Source organism: Caretta caretta, chromosome 11 (assembly GCF_965140235.1).
Source record: "Caretta caretta isolate rCarCar2 chromosome 11, rCarCar1.hap1, whole genome shotgun sequence".
In the NCBI taxonomy this organism is placed as follows: domain Eukaryota; kingdom Metazoa; phylum Chordata; order Testudines; family Cheloniidae; genus Caretta; species Caretta caretta.
The window spans coordinates 63,747,535-63,769,112 of record NC_134216.1 but is presented as its reverse complement, the minus strand read 5'-3'; the positions used below and the strand labels follow the sequence as shown (position 1 = coordinate 63,769,112).

The 21,578-nt window shown below is 45.2% G+C and overlaps 1 protein-coding gene and 1 long non-coding RNA gene across 3 annotated transcripts; one reads left to right on the top strand and one right to left on the bottom strand.

The window, feature by feature from the left end:
• Positions 1-1,741: 1,741 nt before the first annotated feature.
• LOC125644863 (uncharacterized) lies at positions 1,742-21,046 on the bottom strand. 2 transcript variants are annotated; one of them, XR_012664453.1, is made up of 4 exons: positions 20,586-21,046; positions 20,061-20,184; positions 10,161-10,224; positions 1,742-2,066 (listed from the first exon to the last, which is right to left on the bottom strand). It is a non-coding gene; the product is annotated as an uncharacterized LOC125644863 (long non-coding RNA). The 2 variants fall into 2 exon arrangements; XR_007359139.2 differs by lacking the exon at positions 10,161-10,224.
• On the top strand, positions 5,044-14,183 carry METTL21A (methyltransferase 21A, HSPA lysine). Its single transcript, XM_048869477.2, is given in 4 exon segments — positions 5,044-5,118; positions 6,789-6,965; positions 8,441-8,552; positions 11,436-14,183. Coding segments are annotated over 3 exon segments (669 nt in total). The 5' UTR covers positions 5,044-5,118; positions 6,789-6,806; the 3' UTR covers positions 11,834-14,183.
• Positions 21,047-21,578: the final 532 nt, after the last annotated feature.

The following is a 21,578-nucleotide window of genomic DNA, read 5'->3' as shown; positions in this document are numbered from 1 at the left end:
ATCTACCACTCCTCCCAGTTTAGTATCATCCGCAAATTTGCTGAGAGTGCAATCCACACCATCCTCCAGATCATTTATGAAGATATTGAACAAAACCGGCCCCAGGACCGACCCTTGGGGCACTCCACTTGGTACCGGCTGCCAACTAGACATGGAGCCATTGATCACTACCCGTTGAGCCCGACAATCTAGCCAGCTTTCTACCCACCTTATAGTGCATTCATCCAGCCCATACTTCCTTAACTTGCTGACAAGAATACTGTGGGAGACCGTGTCAAAAGCTTTGCTAAAGTCAAGAAACAATACATCCACTGCTTTCCCTTCATCCACAGAACCAGTAATCTCATCATAAGAGGCGATTAGATTAGTCAGGCATGACCTTCCCTTGGTGAATCCATGCTGGCTGTTCCTGATCACTTTCCTCTCATGCAAGTGCTTCAGGATTGATTCTTTGAGGACCTGCTCCATGATTTTTCCAGGGACTGGAACTTACCTGATGGTAGGTCTTCTGAGTCACCTTATAATAAGGACATTACTCAAGAAAAGAAACAACCACCCTACCTGCCCAATGCTTTCTGGAGTCATGATAAGCACAGGTTAAGTGATTCCAAAACTAAACCAATCTGAGATTTCCTTCCAGGTGCGATTGCTCTCATCACTAGGTGAGAGCTTTTTCTTATACCGCCCACACATGTAATATCCAGAAATGCAGCCAGATAACAGCATTAGCAACTCGAGTTCCCACTTGCTGTACTAACAACAACAAATCAGCACTTAAGGCACTAAACCTCAACATGCTGAATCACTACACCTGCCCTGGCATGCTTCTAATCATGGGGTTTACTTAGCATGAGGCACGTATAAACTGGTTTGGGAAACTGGAATTTCACTTGCCCATTTCCCTATGGCAACAGTTTTTCCCTCAAAAAAGTTTGGTTCATCCCATCCTTATGCAGACTATTATTGTCTCTGAAGAGCTTGAACTGATTTTGACCAACTGTGTTGAAAATGAGAGGCTTCAGATGTTACCACGTTAGTTTCATCTAGCTTGGGACAGGTTCTCTCCTGCAGCCAAGCTGTGCTCAATGCAGAAGAGCAATGGGACATCTGGGAGCGGGTTACGTTCTCTGATCCCGAGGGCTGGTCAGCGCTGTCCCTGACCCTGACCATTTATTAGAGCAGCTGAGGAGGATCGGCAGATTCTATGCCAGTGGTGGACCAATGTAGTGGAGCCCTGCCATAGTCCCTTGCACCCTGACTGGGCAGATCCAGGGGGTGGTGCATAGGCAGCAGCAGCTTTATGCCAGGTGGGAGTGCGACGGGTTCAGTCACAGAGACCCCCTTGAGGCTGTTACCTGATGTGCTGAGATTACCTCTGAGCCCGTTTTCCTTGCCAGCTTGGGACTCCAGAACCCTGCCTTGTTGAGCCAGACACACTAGCCTGCTGCAACCCAGACCCAGGTCTGGTCCACGCCCCCCAAAGCTGCAGACTTTAATCAAAAATTGCTCTGCAGGTCACCTGACTCCAGCACCCAGAAACCCTGTTCCCAATGGGATCCAAACCCCAAATAAATCCGTTTTACTCTGTATAAAGCTTATACAGGGTAAACTCATAAATTGTCCGCCCTCGATAACACTGATAGAGTGATATGCACAGCTGTTTTCTCCCCCAGGTATTAATCACTTACTCTGGGTTAATTAATAAACAAAAGTGATTTTATTAAGTATAAAATGTAAGATTTAAGAGGTTTCAAGTAATAACAGACAGAACAAAGTAAGTTACCAAGCACAATAAAACAAAACACGCAAGTCTAAGCCTAATACATTTAAGAAGTTGAATACAGGTAAATCTCACCTTCAGAGATTTTCCAATAAGCTTCTTTCACAGACTAGACTTCTTAGTCTGGGCCCAATCCTTTCCCCTGGTACAGTTCTTGTTAGTTCCAGCTCAGGTGGTAACTAGGGGATTTCTCATAACTGCAGCCCCCTTTGTTCTGTTCCACTCCCTTTTATAGCTTTGGCACAAGGCGGGAATCTTTTGTCTCTCTGGGTCTGCACTCTTCCTTCTAAATGGAAAAGCACCAGGTTTAAGATGGATTCCAGTACCAGGTGACATGGTCACATGTCCTGTGAGACCCCAAGCCTCCATTCTTTCTGGCCTGACTCACAGGAACACTGGAAGGCTTAAAGTAAACAGAGCCATTTACAACCAATTGTTCTAGTTAATGGGAGCCATCAAGATCCTAAGCCACCATTAATGGCCCACACTTTGCATAATTACAATCGAACTTTAAAAAGAAAAGGAGTCCTTGTGGCACCTTAGAGACTAACAAATTTATCTGAGCATAAGCTTTCATGAGCAACAGCTGACTTCATCGTACAAGAATGATACATTCATACAAATAGGATGAACACACTCAGTAGATTATAAGCTTTGTAATGACACTTTACAAGAGACCTTTTGCATAAAGCATATTCCAGTTATATTATATTTACACTCATAAGCATATTTCCATTAACATATGGAGTGCAACATCACAGGGAGTTTCCCTACACCAAGGCAATTCCCTGCTGCCCCTTCACAGCTAGATTCTGTCTCATTTGCACTGCCCGAGGGATCTCATTTAAGAATCTGATTCTGTATCTTTTCAGGGGATAGACCTAGTCTGTGCCATAAAGGCCAGACCCACAGCTCAATGAAATCGATGTGAAGTCACCCAATGGCTTCAGTGGGCCTTGGATTAGGCTCCACATAACCGGATATTGAAGATGGAAAAAGAGAGACGCAGTATGTCAGGTCCTATTGCTTTCCTAGGCTAAACAAGTAGCGTTTGAACAGAAACGGGATAAGATGGACAGAAACCCCCTACATAAACAACTCTGCAGGGACATTTACACCAAACAGCCACTATGCAGAGCATCTTCCAATCCTGAGATATGCTTTGACCAAGATAAGCTAAAAGTTCAGTGCTGCAGTAATGGTCAACTGTGTTTACCCAAGAACTATTTAGATATGAGTAATGAAAACTTCCAGGTGCTTAGGTCATGTTCATAGCCGTGCAAATGCAAACAGGCAGGTACGTCCCTCAGCCCGCGCCACTTCCTGCAGCCTCCATTGGCCGGGCACAGCGAACCGCGGCCAGTGGGAGCCGCGATCAGCCGAACCTGCAGATGCGGCAGGTAAACAAACCGGCCCGGCCTACCAGGGGCTTTCCCTGCACAAGTGGCGCCCCAAGTTTGGGAAACACTGGCCTACCAAACTCAGGCTATTTAAAGCAAGGCAATGGACAGTTAAGGAAATAAGAAATCTTAGCTTGCCCACATTACATATAAATTACATTATTAGGGATAGCTGAAAATTTTCTGACAGAAAAACAGATTGACGGAAAAACAGACTGCCAACTAAACAAAACGTTTCAAAGAAAAATAACTGTGCACCTTGAAAAATTTTGATTTTTTTGTAAAATAAAAAAATCCCAAACCCTGAATATCAGATTTAAAAAAAAAAAAAGAAAGGGGGGGGGGTTTGGCCCCAAACTGAAATATTCTGGACAAAACCCCTAATATTTTAATTCTAAAATGCTGCCCTGGTGGTTCATATTCCCTTCCTCCTCAATGGGCCCCCAGCCAGACTACATCTCCCATGATACACCATGGTCATGCAACTGCCCCGACACATGGCCTCACCATAGGAAAGATTGTGGTGTATCAGGGAGATGTAGTCCGGCTGAGGAGTTCCGTCTATAGAGGACAACTCCCATAAGGTACAGTGTGGGCATTTCGGATTCAAAATAGTTCAGTTTTTGATATTTTGCTGTAAACTCAAAATCTCCCCATGTGTAGCCCATAGAGCTAGTTTAGCATTCTTTTAGCAGTAGCGCAAGAAACCTACCGCTTTATATCCAGAAAGAAAGCATTTTCAGACCAGCTATAATTACTATTAAATAACAGGTTTCAGAGTAGCAGCTGTGTTAGTCTGTATTCACAAAAAGAAAAGGAGGACTTGTGGCATCCGATGAAGTGAGCTGTAGCTCACGAAAGCTTATGCTCAAATAAATTGGTTAGTCTCTGAGGTGCCACAAGTCCTCCTTTTATTAAACAACATGTATATTAAATCACACCCTTAAAACCTTATCTCTATTTATTGGAGTGTTTTCTGAGGGATAAAACAGTAAAGATTGTCAACACACCAAAGCTGTATTGCTTTAACTGTACCACTATAGTTAAAGCAGTGTAATACCCACCCACCCAGTGTGGATGCAGTTATACCAGTATAAAAGTGCTTATAACTTCCACCTGGGAAAAGAAATACATTTCACCAGTACAAGGCACCTTTATATGGGTATAACAGTGCCCACTCTAGGTTGTACTGGTATCACTATACCAGGGGGGAAAAAATCACACCCATAACCAACATAGTTATACTAGTGCAAACAGTGTGTAAAGCAACAGGCCTCAGGAAGGCTGGATGTTTGCCAACTCTCAAAAAGGAAATATTTCAGAGGCTTTCGATTTCAAAAAGGCTTCAATTTATTCCACCCTTTCAGAACAAATCCCAGTCTGTCTCTAACTAGCTGCCAGCATGGCAACGTTGGGCTTGCAGCCAGAAGCCTAGGGGACCACCCTGGACTATTGCGTCCACCATCTCAGCGCTCCCTCGCACTCCCCCGCCTGCCTGGCCCAACCCTTAGACTGTAAACTCTTTGGGGCAGGCACGGTCTCTCCGCTCTGGTTTGTCCAGTACCTGGCGCGCTGGGGCCCTGGCCCAGGACTCCCTTATGCCACAGGAATGCACATAAATTATCACCCCCCTCGATCAGGGCCACTGGAGGCTTGGGGGGAGCTATGCCCTCTCCCCCAAGGAATGGAGGGGCTGCGTTCAGACATGGGGGGGTCTGGCCCCACGCCGGAGCAGGGAATCCTGCCCCCCCCCCGACTCACTGCAGCCACCGCGACCATTGCAGCATTTTTTAACCCTTGGGGGCCCCCCATTAAACCAGCGGCCTCCTCCCCTGCGGGGCCAGCTCCCCCTGCGGCGGGCGGAGCAGGGAGCGACACCGCCCCTTTAAGGGGCGGGGTGGCCGAGGCGCAGCGCGGCCTGCAGCGAGGCGGTGGCGGGTGAGTCCCCGGCCCCGGGTGCAGCAAGGGGTCCTCGCGGCCCCGGGGCTCGCTTGCAGCGGGGCGCGTCTCCAGTGGGGCCGCCCCCGCCCCCCCCCAGCGTGTGCACGGCGGGCAAAGGGCGCTGCGGGCTCACTGCGGTGCAAGGGCGTTTGCAGCCCTGCGTGGGCCGCCCCGAGCGCGTCCCTGGTGCCCGGGCAGCTCCGAGCGCTTCCCTGGTGCCCACCGGGGACAGGGCGCGCGGGCGGGGACGCCGCAGCCAGGTACAGATCTCCCTTGCCTTACAGAGCCCCACAGATTACGCTCACCCCCCCCCCCCCGCCACACACACACACACACACACACACTCTGTTTTCTTTCCTGTTGCAGGGTTTGGCCGAGACCTGGGCATTCTTAGAGGAGTTAGCATTACTCCCAACGGCCCGGCCAAATTCCACGGGGGATCATTTACCGTCTCCTTGAATTCCTCCTGCAGCCTCCAGTAGTATTCCTCATGCTCGGTCTGAAACCCTTGTGGTATTAAGCTGTCTTTGTTCCACCCACCAGAGTGGGTGATGGGATTCCCAGGAGTATAGGGGACTGAGCATCATCAGAAGGCATGACAGTTTAGGGCAGGGAACCTAGACTGCCGTCTCCAGCGGGTTCAATCAGTCAGTGGTACCAGCGGTCTTTACAGAGCATGGCGTATGCGCCAAGGAGTTCTTTGGTGGCTGCTGAGTCCAATGGGCTAGTGACCGCTCCGTCCACCAGCAGGGCACACCCACGCACGAGCAACGCTCTGCATCCAAGCAGCAGATTCTTTCCTTCTCTGTCGCCGGTCATCCACGAAGCTTGATCCAGTCCACCTCGCAATGCTTCGACCCATCTACAAGCTGACTCCATCAACCAGAGCGGCACTCTGCGTGCCTTTCCCAATCATCCACAGAGATTCCAAAGGATTCTAAGTTCTCTTTGCAAGCACCCCGAAATCTGCGCAGCAGCCTGCCTTTCTTTCTAGGCCCTCCGCGAGCTTCAGAGTACAGCACGCTCTTCGGGATCCTGTAGTCCGGCATTTGCTTCACATGTCCAAGCCACCTAAATCTTTTCTTACTAATCAACGTTCCCGTCAATGACATACCCGCAGGATTAAACATTTCCACATTTGTCACCCTGTCTTGCCATCTTATTCAAAGAATTTTACGCAAACAGCTGCTTTGATGATGTGAACTGGGAAGTATCGGCATTCCTCTGTCTAACTCACCTGAGGGGCCTATTTGGTAAGTGTGCTCAGAGAGCACCTACTGCATGAGCCCCTACAGGTGAGTTTACACAAAACAGAGAGGGAGAGGAATGCCTTCTTCCTCCACTTTTAGCCCAGAGGTTAGGGTACTCAACTGGGATGCAGGAGACCGCCAGTTCAAGTCCCCCCTCCAGCTGAGTGAGAGAAGAGGTGGTCAAATTCCTTAGGTGAATGCCATAACCACCGAGCTAAGGGAAAGTCTCGCGTGGGACTCCTTCAGTCTCTCGTTGAAGCTGTTCCACTGTAGCTAAACGAGTGAATTATTAGGATCCAAAACGGTATTTGGAATCTCCCTCGTTATTTAAAACAAGCCAAATTAGTTTGAGAGGACAAAACAGATGTTCTTTTCTCACTGAGGTTTCACATAGACTTGTTCTCCCTTGTTCCGTAGGTCAGAGAGATTTGATAGATGGATAATAAAATGGCGTTGGTTCCCTATGATGACAGTGCGGTCTGGGGATTGCAGAAGTTCCATAAATCTTCATCTGTGTATCATTTTGCCAACCACACAATCCAAATCAAACAAAACTGGAAGCAACTGGGTGTAGCTGCAGTCGTATGGGATGCCGTATGTATGATTAAAATAAATATATTTTCAATTTGTGCAGAATATGTGTCTGTTTCAAGTCCAACCCCAAATAATACTGAGCTTTTGTGTAGTGTCTTTCGTCAGTACACTTCAAAACTCTTTACAAAGGAGGCCAGTACAATTATTTCCATTTTACAGAGAGGTGAAATACATGCCCAGCAGCTTAGGAGAGCTGGCTGCAAATTCTCTGCATGAGAAGTTTTTTCCCCCAATTGAAAAGTGCTCTTTTTATATTTTAAAAAAAACCTTTTTATGGTACATTGTCGTCATGATCAAAACTTTCCATTTTCACAATTTTCTGCAACATTTAAAAATTAATAATTTGATCTAAATGTTCAATATTTTTAGAATTTTGTTTTGTTAGATTGCTAGTGTACTGGAAACTCCTGTTTTCAGTAAGAAAATCCACTTTTTGGTAAATGAAAAATGTTGACAATTATTGCAATAGAAAGTTTAACATTTTGGAAAAAAAGATCATGAAAGACTTTGGGAAATAGGGCCTCTTTCAAGATTTATCACAAAGTTGTTTTCCCATTTTTTTTAACCAAGTCTTAATAATAATAAAATAATACTTTGTATTTGCATAGCTCTTTTAATCTTCAAAGTGCCGGGCAGCCACTAATCCCCATACCACCTTGATGAGATAGTTAAGTAGTGTCATGTTGTAGCTAGAGAACCCAAAGCACAGGAGTCGTCAGTGGTTGGGTTTGTGTTGGTGTTTAGCTGTACCTGGGTCCTAGACCTGTACTTTGACCACTAAATCATGCCCCTCTCTCTGGTCATAAATAATGAGTTTGGCAGTTGAACTGCTCGCATTAATTGGAGCATATACGCTAACACAGCTATCATCCTGTTCCTAAGGATACTGGTGAGACAGAATTTTCTATAGCAGGTGCTCTTGCAAAGTCATGATTTGGGTGTGGGACCTTGCTTAACAGTAGCTCACATTGGATTTACTTTGTACTTAAATAGAAGTGCTCTTAATCCATTACACTCAACTGCTTGACCTTCACACACACTATGGAAGAGCATGCGTACCAAGATTAAACCAAAAGGTTTTGGAAAGATGTAAGAAATACGATAAAGGGCAATGGTGCCTCTCAACAGTTCTGCAATTTTGCATTAATTTTTTGCATCAACAAAAATCCTGCTTTTCTTTTCTTAGTGCAACTGTTTCTTTTTCTGCTTCCTTCTGTTTGTGTTTTGGATTTAATGGAGAAACCATCCCATGTCATTATTTTAACCTCCTTTGCAGGATTGATAGTTTGGATATTCCTTTCTGCCTCCCGTCAGCCTTTGTATAACACGGATGGCGAAGTATACCTGCAGACTTGAGGTGCTTGATTGTCCACACCTTTCTTGCAACCTTCTCTACTGGTTTCAATCAGAAATACTGTGATCTGGCATCACTAAAATGATCCCCAATTCTTAATTAGTCCTGTCTCTTGATTCAGGCTGTAGTCCTGTGTACTTATCTGGAGATGGGAAGTATTGATCTACAAGGGCGCTCAGTGATTGAACTAGGAGCAGGAACTGGATTGCTGGGAATAGTGGCCACGTTATTGGGTAAGTTTTTTTTTTTTCTTTAAGGAATTGGTACCGCTGTAAAATTCACACACAGGTGACAGGGTTGCTGTGTAAGTTAACAGCCACGCTGTGTGACGGTTACTGTGATGTTTCATCTGTGGCTCATCCTCCTTTTCTTATTCGGTTATTTATTGTGGTGATGGTGCTACAACAGGTTGCTTCAGAGTAGCACCCCCTTAAGGCTGCCTGCTGTTTCCATGGCGGTGAGCTCAGTGGCCAGGGCCGTCTTTACCCATACGCAAAGCAGGCAGCTGCGTAGGGCAGCAGGAAATTTGGGGCACCACATTTCCTGGTGCCCTGCACAGCTGCGTGCTGCTCCAGCCCCTGCCCCACCTCTTCCCCATGGCCCCCACCCCTGCTCCGCCCCAGCCCCGCCCCCACTCCCCCGAGGACTCCAGAAGCAGGGGGGCCTGCACTCACCGGGAAGTAGAGTGACCCGGCCCCAGCCTGCTCTGCTCCCCTGGCTCCCAGGTTTGGGGGGAAGGGGGAACCGCCCCCCAGCACTCGCCGGCAGCACGGCTGGGAGCCAAGGGAGTGGAGCAGGCTGGGGCCAGGTCACTCCACTTCCTGCAGGAAGTAGCCATCCCCCATGGAGGCCTGGGGCGGGGCCCCACGCAGCCGCCCAGCAGAGGCCTGGGGCCAGCCCCCCCTGCTTCCCTCTGTGGAGGCCTGGGGCCTCACACAGCCCCCCACGGGGGGGCATCATAGGGCACCAAAATAGCTAGGGACGGCCCTGTCAGTGGCATCCCTTTCTTTTCTGTAGCTATTCTCCCGCAGGGAATAAATGCTGTGCTTATGTCCTTCAGCTTTATTAATACTTCACATTTTGTACAGTGAGCTCCATCAACAGATAGCAAAGCACTTTACAAAGATGCATATGCGTTATTAACCCTGTTTTTGCAGGCAGGGAAACTGAGGCACAGAGCAATTAAGCAACTTGCCCAGGTTCTGTCAGTCACCCAGTGGCAGGGCCAGGAACAGAACTCAGGTCTCCTGATCTAGTCTGATGTCCCATCCACTGTGCTGTGCTGCCTCCCCTTTACAATGGGTGCTAGTGAGTCATGGCATCGTTAGACCAAGAGTGGGGCCAGTGATAAGTCTGGTATCTCACAGCCCTAGCTTTGCTTCCTGCTGTATTCACTCATTGTTTATTTCAACACCCTAGCGGTAGCACAGATTAAGAGTAAATGTAGCCCAGGACTCCTTTGCCTGACCACCGACAACTCTTGACAAATGCTCAGTTCCCCTAACATTAACTAATATTAGTTTGATTTTCATTTGAAAAGCAACCGGTATTTGATTATTTTAAAACTAGCGCCTTCTTTATCAGAGAAACTCACTTGTTCTAACTGTAATTAATTCCTGCACGGTGTGTGTTAAAAATACATTATTTCCCCAGGCCTCCCCTGGGGGGGCATGGATCAGGATTCATGTCGCACTCCCCCTCGGTGCCCAGTCCAAGCGGGGAAGCTAATGATCCAATCTGCGGACCAAATTCAGGGATGAATCCTTGTCACATGCCACCGGAGGCATGTTACGCATACGCTAAAATGACACCTTCCCCCCCCATCTTATTTTTTTCCTTACCTTTGCTGTAGCCGTAGGATTTGATCGTGCACTTGGATCTGTGAAGGTGGATTTGATTGGAGCCCTAGGTGGGGATTTTCAAAAGCATTCAGTTTAGCCTAGTTCTGTACTCAGTGTAGTTAATGAAGTCAATGGTAAAACTCTCATTAGGCCAATGAGTTCTTCTGCTAATTTACATAGGTGTAGAAGTGGGGTGGGAGTGATCTGACTCTGACCCCATTGAAGTCAGTGGAGTTATGACAGTTTATCCTGTCTGAGGATCTGCTCCGGGGTGTCAATTCTTAAATGTTAAGTCATCTTTAACATGTGTTAACTAGCACAATTCTATAGTCTAGAGCAGACAGCACACACATTTGTGTAGAGTCTAAACTTGCCATGCCGATCATATCTCATTGAACTAAAACATGACTATATTCAAGTGTAATGTCTCTGTAGAGATAAATTCTAGCCACTATGGCAGATTTCCTTCTAAAATGGGGGTGAAAAAACTAATCAAATATTTATTAAATTATAAGATAAGAACGGCCATACTGGGTCAGACCAATGGTTCATCTAGCCCAGCATTGTGTCTTCCGACAATGGCCAATGCGGAGCTTCAGAGGGAATGAACAGAAGAGACAGTCATTGAATGATCCACCCCTGTTGTCCACTCCCACTTCTGGCCATCATGCTGGGGACACCCAGAGCATGGGGTTGTGTTCTTGACCATCTTGGCTAATAGTCATTGATGGATCAATCGTCCAGGAACTTATCTGATTTTCTTTTGAACCCCGTTATAATTTAAAACTCTGCCCAAATTCAAATAAACTATCACAACCATTAACTTAAACATCCATTGAAAAAACCAGCTGCGGCTAAGGCTCTTCAGTCACCCATCTGCTCTGTCTGGATCCCTGGGGTAATCTGATGCTACACCAGGGCAAAAATCAGTGAGACTTTTTTATAATAATCTCCCACAATTTATTCTGTAGTTTCCTCATAGAAAGACAGAAAGCAATTGGCTCCGTCTTTCTAAAAAGAAATAGTCATTTATTCCAAAAACAATTTTGATCTGATAGTACTATTTTTACCATTAAACATAAATAAAACTAAATATTCCAAGTGTCAGTTGACTTAAAATCAAGCAGCTCAGTAAATGTTTTCATTGTTGTTCAGTAATTTTGTTAACTCTTAATGGGAACTCGAAGTTGCGTCCCTTAAACCGTTATATTCCAAAAGCTGTATCGGTGGGCAACAGTTATTTGTCTTGAGACTTACACTCCTTGTGCCACACAGGTGCTCATGTCACCATCACAGACAGGGAAGCTGCACTGGAATTTCTCGAGTCAAACGTTCAGGCTAACTTACCTCCTGACCTCCAGCCAAGAGCCGTGGTAAAGGAACTGACTTGGGGAAGAAACTTGGGGAACTTCGCGCCATAAAAGTTTGACTTTATCCTGGGCGCAGACATAATTTATCTGGAAGACACCTTTGCGGATCTGCTTCAGACACTGGAGCACTTGTGCTCAGAACATACTGTTATTCTGTTATCGTGTCGGATTCGCTATCAACGGGATCAGAATTTCCTGGAGATGCTGGAGGGACGATTTTCGGTATGTGAGGTCCACTACGATCCCAGTAAAGATGTACGTGTATTCAAAGCACAGAGGAGCATTCACAAGGAAGACTTTTGACTGCATTTCTTTTCTCTAATATCAAACACTACCTGAAGGTTTGCTACTATTATTTCTACTACATATACTGTAACTTGTACTGATGAGCTTAATTTCAAAAGGATCCATCTAGCCTCTTATGCCACATCTGTCACCATGGTATCTGAGCACATTTGAAGGTTGTATGCTCCGCCCTTCTCATGTGTATGAGGCTCATTGTCAACATTCTCATTATCACTGAGTGAGCTTAGAAAAGGTCATTTGGTTTCAACTTTTTCCCTGTGAAAAATAGGGTTTAATTGAAAACAGCTGTTTTGCAGGAATATATCGTTTCATGAAGGTTGTTCAGTTGGTTGACAGAAAATTACGAACATTTTTTTTGTTTCAAAATGAACATTTTCCTTTTAGTTCTTGTAAATTGAAAATGTTTCAAAATAACAGATTTTGGGGTTTTCCTCCTCTTTTCTCCCCATTTTTGCACTGAACAGAATAGAATGAAGGATGTTGAGGGATTTCCCTTTCACTTCGTCTATTTTTCCCTCATTTTTTCTCTTTCCTTGATGTAACTTTTCAAAGCTCCCTCAACTTTGGAAAGTTTGAGTGGGGAAAAATGTAAACTAAACAGTGTAGAGACAAGTAACTGTCCCAGGACACCCCATTGTGGCCTAGGGCAGCCCTGTAGGCACCCTGCCTCAGTTTCCCTCTGAGTTCTGCTAAAATAATTCAGTCAAAAGCAAAGTCTTTGAAACAGTATTCCTCTTCTCCTGGGGTCTAATTCGTTGAATATAATTAAACTCCCACAAAGCTTCCTTTCTACTCATCTTCAGATTTAGGGTCTGAGTCCTCCTTGCGACTGTAGCTTTAAAGTTTGGCCTCCCCAGCCTGTAACTTACCTCGCAAGTCTGGGATCTCACAGTCCTCCATTCTGGGGTTGTGTGCTGGTTGACTTCTTTATCCAGCAACTTCCTAGTGTCCCCGAGGCCTCTCCCTTATATATCCCTAGGCTTGGCCTGACTTAGTCCCATGACTTTCCTGTCACATGACCAAAATCATTTTCTCACCTGGGGAGGCAAGTTAGGCTTGTCACTGGAGGACTTAGGCCCACCTCTCCTTAAAGGGCCAGCTGCTGCTATGCCACTGTAGTGTTGTAATATGGACACTTCCTACATTAACAGAAAGTGGTAGCTACGTCCTATGGGGTGGAGCTTTTGCCTCCCTGTTATCCTTGCTCTCCCCAAACCTTAAGGTGCGAACGTGAGCCCCGGTCCTCCCACTCCCACCAGGCTCCTAGGGAGGGTGTGTGGTGTCCCTTCTGATGACCTAGCTGCGTCTACTCCGGGGGTAGGTTGCTGTGGTGCTCCAGGCATGATATTTTTCGCAGCCCTGAGCAATGTAGCTAGGTCAATGTAATTGTTCAATGTAGACCAGGACTAAGAAAAAGGAAAAGTGTCCAAAAATCTGAAACCGTGGACACTCAGTAGCAGAAAGGAAAAAGTGAGGGGAAAACAAACAATAGTTTGAACGTTTTCAAAAAAAATATTTCATGAAAATTTTAAAAAGCCCTGCTAAACTGAAACAATTTTTAAATTTTGTGGTTGGGTTGTTTTTTTTTTTCATTTTTTCCCACCGGCTGTAGGAACTTTGACACTGAAGTCCTGTCAATAGCAGGATATGCCAAATAGCAGGGTGATTTTTAGAGCAAGAAATGTTAAGATTCACACAGAGAGTGAACATTCCTTGGTGTGTATGCACCCATGCGCGTGTGTGTACATGCACAAAAAGAAGGGATATTGTGAGATCAAGACAAATGGATTTTTAAAGACCTAGTCAGCCTTTGGGTCTCAAAGAATGGTTACAGCATAGTGTTCTAAGCATCACCACCTCAGTTACATCATTGTCATGAAACTCCTTCTATTATTCTGACCTGATAAGTTTTCAAATAGGTTGAGGGCTCTCATAAAGAGGATGGTGATGAATTGTTCTCCATGTCTGCTGAATGTAGGACAGGAAGTAATGGGTTTAATCTGCAGCCAGGGAGATTTAGGTTAGAGATTAGGAAACACTTTGTCAGGGTTGTTGAGCTCTGGAACAGGCTTTCAAGGGAGGTTGTGGAATCCCCATCATCGGAGGTTTTTTAAGAACAGGTTGGACAAACACCTGTCATGGATCGTCTTGGTCAGTGGTTCTCAAACTTTTTTTTTTTTTTTTCACGGCCCACTTGAAAATTGCTGAGGGTCTCAGTGGACCACTTAATAATCTTTCCAAATGTTATTTCTACTGTTAGCTAACTATTGTAAATCACTTTGGATAAAAGCGCTACATTAAAAAAAAAACCCTTAATAATAAACGTTTTTTTGTTCTACAAATAAAAGCACACAACTCGTATTTTAATATCCGTAGTCTTACCTTTCTAATGTGATGGATGTGCCCTCTCTCCCCCGCCGCGGCAGCCCCCAAGCTGGGGCTGGGAAGGAGGAGGGTCTCTCCCCAGCCACAGAGCTGAGGCTGGAAAGGAGGGGGGGTCTCTCCCCGGCAGCCCTGGAGCTGGGGAAAGTCGGCTCTTTCTCTGGCCACCGCAGCCCTGCACGTCCCAAATTCCCCCCAACCCCTCTTCTCACTCCACTGTCCCCTCCCACCTACGCCCTATTCCCCCCCCAAGTCCACCACCTCACTTTACGTGTGCGTCTTCTCCATGGTCCAGGCACCTAATTAGTGGAGCCACGCCTGTCCGGCTACACTAATTAGGGGGGTGGTTCTTCATTCTCTTGTGTGCGGCTGCCCAGGTGCGCACCTTAGAGGGAACTATCCACGGACCACCTGAATGGAGCTCGCGGACCACTGGTGGTCTGCAGACCACAGGTTGACAACCTCTGGTCTAGGTTTACTTGGTCCTGCCTCAGTTCATAGAACTGGACTAGATGCCTCTGGAGGTCTCTTCCAGCCCTACATTTGATTCTCTACCCTAATTTGTTTGTGGCTAAATCATCTGTTTTGACTACTATCCTTGAGAATTGCTATTTCTGGATGGGGGGTTGTTTTCTTGTAAACAGACCTCTCAGAGTCGAGTTATTGTGTTGATAATTTGTAATACAGCTGAGGGTCACCCCATCCCAAAACTACCAACCAAGATCTAGTAATGGTCCATCACAGTGGTCCATCATTACCTGGCAGGAGAGAGCCAAGATAATACAACTGGTTGTCAAAAAATAAATAGAATAACATAACAGGGATTTTAACTTAAACCAGAACAAACAGAACTGGATTCCACCTACCTACAATAACATTAAATAGATGAAGAATGTAGATAAGTTTCTGTGTGTTATAAATGTTTTTATTACTACTAAGTGTACTTAACTCAATATAACCCCCTAAATAAAGAAATATCTCTCTCTCTGTATGCACAGGCTATTATAGGTTGCTGTTGTTTTTATTATGTTAGTTCAAGGTTCCCCTTTCCCCAGATATGTCACAGGGTACTATCTAACGCTCAAGGCAGCCTTTGAGCCCTGAGTGGCTCTCCTGACTTCCTGAAGGGATGGATTTGACTCCAGTGGTGCTCGCTTGCAGGAGTGGATGTTAGACCAGACCCATGGGATCTGAAGGACTTTTGCTTCGCCTGTTGCAGTTCTCTGGCACCACCCGTGTCAATGATAGGAGATGACCAGAACCGATGGTGAGGAACGGAAGCTCAGGAACAGGCTATCGAACATGGACTGACTTGACCAGCCAGCAGAACCCTCTTCTGTATGCCCTGCTCAACCTCAGTCACTCCACTTACTCTCAGTCCTCGTTTCCTTCTGCCTCTCTGGCTGCCCTCTCCCCACACCCTATTTCTCTGCATTTACTCCCAGACTCTGTGTTTCTCTCTCTTTCTCAGGCTGCCCACTGCCTGCCTTTTCTCCCCCAACTGTCACTTCCCCTCTCTCTGAGAGTAGGGGCCACCTCCTCTCCATAGCAAACTGACAGTACATTCACCCTGAACACCCCCTAAATCATATATTCCCATACAGGGTCGAGTCCATTTACCATTTGTTTTGTTTTCAGCAGGTCTTAGTAGTTGCTGTTAGGGAAAAATATCATCCTTTGTATTGTGGTAGTTCCTAGAAATACCAGTCAAGAGCTGGACCCCATTGTACTATGCACTTTGTAGAGACACAGAAAGAAGCAGTCAGAGCTCCCATGAGCTTACGGTCTATCGCCGTCTTCTTGCAAAGACGCAAACGTGTAATGTTAACCAATGAAAGAACAAACAAGTTACCAAGTTAAAACAGAATTTGATTAGAAAAAGGAATGGGGCGGGGGAGAAAATAGACAATAAAATCAGGAAAAGATGACATCAAAACGAAGAAGAGAGTAAAGAAGGAAAAATAGAGGTGAGAAAGCAAAAGTATTCAAATATCAAAGGCCAAGCACCTATATCTCCAAATGTATTTGTAAAGCATAAAAAATACACAAAAACAACAGGAGTACTTGTGGCACCTTAGAGACTAACAAATGCTCTAATCTCTAAGGTGCCACAAGTACTCCTCTTGTTTTTGCAGATACAGACTAACATGGCTGCTGCTCTGAAACCAAAAAATACACAGTTTCAAAAATTTCTTTTTTGAATTACTTTTGTCTATTGTACGCTCAATTTATAAAGGCCCCAATTCACAAAAGAATTTTAAGCATGTGCTTAAATCATGTGCTTAAGTCCCAATCAGGCCTGTGCTAAGCTGTTTTCCCTGGGTCCATTTCCACCAGCTTTTTGACCTGGGGCCATAGTTCTTATTTCTCAGCATTACTCAGAAGTGATCTGTTAAGAACGTTAATTTTAAGCAGTGAAGGAGGATGTGGCCTGAAATGCACTATTCTGTGGATCTGCTTTTAGGAATATTTTCTTGTAATTCACAAGCCACAAGGTGTCACTAAAGCTGCAGACACATCGCTCAACGAAAATCAGCATAATGAAAACAAATATTAATTCCCGTTAGATGATGGGGAAACTGCATCTTCAATAAAAACACCACACCTCTAAATCATAAGCCATAATTTAACAGCAAATAAAGCTCATTCTGTAAGTGAGCTTGTGGATCAGCTGAACAGCGTTAAGAAAACTGTAGAACATTCACGTTCTCTTCCCTGGTGCATGGCTGGCCTCCAGATCCTGCCTCTCAATTACCTTCCCATTGGCCTAATTTCCAGTGCTGTCCACCCTTATTCCTCTCACACTCTTGATCTGTCATCACTGTACATTTAGTTTTTCTTTTAGGGCTTGATCCTGCAAAGAGCTTTGAACTAGGGCTGTCGATTAATCGCAAAAAGAAAAGAAGGACTTGTGGCACCTTAGAGACTAACAAATTTATTACAGTATAAGCTTTCGTGAGCTACAGCTCACTTCATCTTATGTGATTAACTAAAAAAATTTAATTGCGATTAAAAAAATTAATCATGATTAATCGCACTGTTAAACAATAGAATACCAATTGAAATTTATATTTTGGAAGTTTTTCTACATTTTCAAATATATTGATTTTATTTACAACACACAATACAATGTGTACAGTGCTCACTTTATATTATTTTTTTATTACAAATATTTGCACCGTAAAAATGATAAACAAAATAGTGTTTTTCAATTCACCTCATGTAAGTACATGGTGCAGTCTCTTTATGCTGAAAGTGTAACTTACAAATGTAGATTTTTTTTGTTACATAACTGCACTCAAAAACAAAACAACATTAAACTTTAGGGCCTACACGTTCACTCCGTCCTACTTCTTGTTCAGCCAATCATAGAATCATAGAATATCAGGGTTGGAAGGGACCTCAGGAGGTCATCTAGTCCAACCCCCTGCTCAAAAGCAGGACCCATCCCCAATTAAATCATCCCAGCCATGGCTTTGTCAAGCCTGACCTTAAAAACTTCTAAGGAAGGAGATTCCACCACCTCCCTAGGCAACGCATTCCAGTGTTTCACCACCCTCCTAGTGAAAAAGTTTTTCCTAATATCCAACCTAAACCTCCCCCACTGCAACTTGAGACCATTACTCCTTGTCCTGTCCTCTTCCACCACTGAGAATAGTCTAGAACCATCCTCTCTGGAACCACCTCTCAGGTAGTTGAAAGCAGCTATCAAATCCCCCCTCATTCTTCTCTTCTGCAGACTAAACAATCCCAGTTTCCTCAGCCTCTCCTCATAAGTCATGTGTTCGAGACCCCTAATCATTTTTGTTGCCCTTCGCTGGACTCTCTCCAATTTATCCGCATCCTTCTTGTAGTGTGGGGCCCAAAACTGGACACAGTACTCCAGATGAGGCCTCACCAATGTCGAATAGAGGGGGACGATCACGTCCCTCAATCTGCTCGCTATGCCCCTACTTATACATCCCAAAATGCCATTGGCCTTCTTGGCAACAAGGGCACACTGCTGACTCATATCCAGCTTCTCGTCCACTGTCACCCCTAGGTCCTTTTCCGCAGAACTGCTGCCTAGCCCTTCGGTCCCTAGTCTGTAGCTGTGCATTGGGTTCTTCCGTCCTAAGTGCAGGACCCTGCACTTATCCTTATTGAACCTCATCAGATTTCTTTTGGCCCAATCCCTAAGACAAACAAGTTTATTTACATTTATGAGACATAATGCTCCCCGCTTCTTAGTTACAGTGTCACCTGAACGTGAGAACAGGCATTTGCATGGCACTTTTGTAGCCGGCATTGCAAGGTATTTATATGCCAGATATGCTAAACATTCGTATGCCCCTTCATGCTTCAGCCACCCTTCCAGAGGACGTGCTTCCATGCTGATAACACCGTTTAAAAAAAATGCTTTAATTAAATTTGTGACTGAACTCCTTGGGGGAGAATTATATGTCTCCTGCTCTGTTTTACCCACATTTTGCCATATATTTCATGTTATAGCAGTCTCGGATAATGACCCAGCACATGTTCGTTTTAAGAACACTTTCACGGCAGATTTGACAAAACGCAAGGAAGTTATCAACGTGAGATTTCTAAAGATAGCTACAGCACTCAACCCAAGGTTTAAGAATCTGCAGTGCCTTCCAAAATCTGAGAGGGATGAGATGTGAAGCATGCTTTCACAAGCCTTAAAAGAGCAACACTCCAATGTGGAAACTACAGAACGCGAACCACCAAAAAAGAAAATCAACCTTCTGCTGGTGGCATCTGACTCAGATGATGAAAGTGAACATGCGTCGGTCTGCACTGCTTTGGATCGTTATCGAGCAGATCCCATCCTCAGCATGAACGCATGTCCTCTGGAATAGTGGATGAAGCATGAAGAGACGTGAATCTTTAGCACATCTGGCACATAAATATCTTGCAACACTGTTTACAACAATGCCATGAGAACGCCTGTTCTCACTTTCAGGTGACATTGTAAACAAGAAGCAGGCAGCATTATCTCCTTCAAATGTAAACAAACTTGTTTGTCTGAGTGATTGGCTGAACAAAAAGTAGGACTGAGTGGACTTGTAGGCTCTAAAGTTTTACAGTGTTTTATTTTTGAGTGCAGTTTTTTTTTTGTACATAATTCTATCTTTGTAAATTGCACTTTCAGGATTAAGAGATTGCACTACAGTATTTGTATTAGGTGAATTGAAAAATACAATTTCTTTTGTTTTTTTACCATGCAAATATTTGTAATAAAAAATAAATATAAAGTGAGCATCGTACACTTTGTATTCTGTGTGGTAACTGAAACCAACATATCTGAAAATGTAGAAAACACCAAAACATATTTAAATAAATGGTATTCTGTTATTCTTTAACAGTGTGATTAATCGTGATTAATTTTTTTAATTGACAGCCCTACTTTGAACACTTTAACCTGATCCAGTAAAGCACTTAATTTTGTGCTTAATATTAAGAATATGGGTAGTCCCATTGCAGGATTGAGGCCAGCATGCTTAGTGTCTTGCAGTGCTTCATGCTGTGGGCATTTACACCTGCAGGTTGCCACTTGGAAACTATTGACACAATGTAGTAACCTCAATTCAGCAGACCAGAAGAAATGCCAACGAGGCAGTCCCACACCCTGGAATAAACAAGTAGCTTCCATACTAGATCTTGGTGCAAAGAGGGGCTTTCCAACTGGAGAACAGTTTGACATTTGAACTTAAAACTCAGGGTTTAGTGTCACTTCTGCTTATTATTTAACAACTTGCAACAAAGGGTTTCCCACTTCAATGCATCTCCTCCCAGAGCCTACAATGAAATCAGAGGGTTGTAATGGTCCAGCTTCCCTTACCTGCTATGGTGGAACAGAAAAGGGGGCTGAATTCATGTGCTCTGGGCTCCAACCGGGAAGAGGAGTTAATGGTGTCCCAGACGATGCTAAGGGATTTGTGGTCAGCCGTAGCAGAAACGCTGATCTAGCAGAAACAAAACAAGTTACGTAGTGGCTAGCAAGTGCGACATCTGTGTGTAAAGTGCTACTCCACCCAGCTCTGTGTTCATACTGGGAAAAGCGAGGTCTGTTCACCAAGGGCCTGATTCTCTGTTTCCCCGCACCTTGTGCAGTTCTTCGCATGGCAAAGGGAGCCTGAAATACGGCCATTCTGATTCGGCTGTGCTTTGCACTCACTTTGCATTGGCGTTAGTGACTACATGAGGTGCAGCGAAATGGCAAATGGGAGCCAAGGATTGTAATTATTGACGGCCCATGAAAGATGCTGCTGAACTGTACTTCAACTCCTGAGAGCCCTGACTGCTCCAGGCCGAACAGCCTCTGAGAATTAAAGCCGTCACCCTCTCTCATTTTCCTTGTACTTACCAGAGGAAAGAGCTGAATTGCCTGCCCAGGTCAGCTTAGCTGTTGCATATCAGTATGCTGCACGCTGGGAAGGGTACAGGTGGCTTGTTTGCTCTCCTTCAGAGCCGTAGCGTGGGGCACCACTGCTTTTCAGTGCCTACTGGCAGGAAACTGATACACATGACAACTTTTCATTGGCAGCCTTGGCGCAGAAACGTGTGGTCAGTCAGTTCACCCACGATTGCAAAGCGGAGCTCAGATCAGAAACTTGCCCCCGGGGGGAAGGAAGAGGCTCAGAACCAGACAGGAACCTTCTGTGTTCCTTGGTGCCAAAATATGTTTTCCGAGGATGAGAAGCAGCGAGAGCATTTTGCTGTCCTCATCACCCGCACAGGCTGCACTCATGCTCTGTGTGTGTGTGTGTGTAACTTTGCCATCTGTTTGTTGAGTGAAGTTTGTGCTGCATCCCTCACACTGCTGCTGTGTCTAGTTAGAGCTTACTGCTGTTCTCTCCTGTCCCATCCGTGTCGTCCGTCCCGTCCCCCCCCCCCCCCCCCCGGCTGCATGCTGCTCACTCAGCTAACCTCACTGCAGGCTATTTGGGGAGGAGGGAAGTGATGTTGTTGAATTCCCTCCCCTTTAAATTGGATGTGGGAGGCCATAAGAAGCCACACAGAACACATATCCACACAGGGGTTGCGTCTGCTCGTGGGATGAGAGTTACTTTTAAGCGTAAAGAAATTAAAAAGGACAGTGACTGACTGAACTTAACCATACAGAGATTAATACACAACTCATTTTGGCTACCTCCCTGACCCCCCGCCTTTGTTTGAGGCTGTCATATGGTGGCCTTTCTCCTGGGGAGCCCTCCTGGGGCAGGCCATAGGACAACTAGTGCACCTGCCTCACTTTCTCCTTTCTTCCAGCATCTCCATTAAGGCCAGGCCTTTGTTTCCAGGTATAAATAGCCCTCTGCAGAGTTAATTTATTACAAAAAAAATCCCACAACCATAA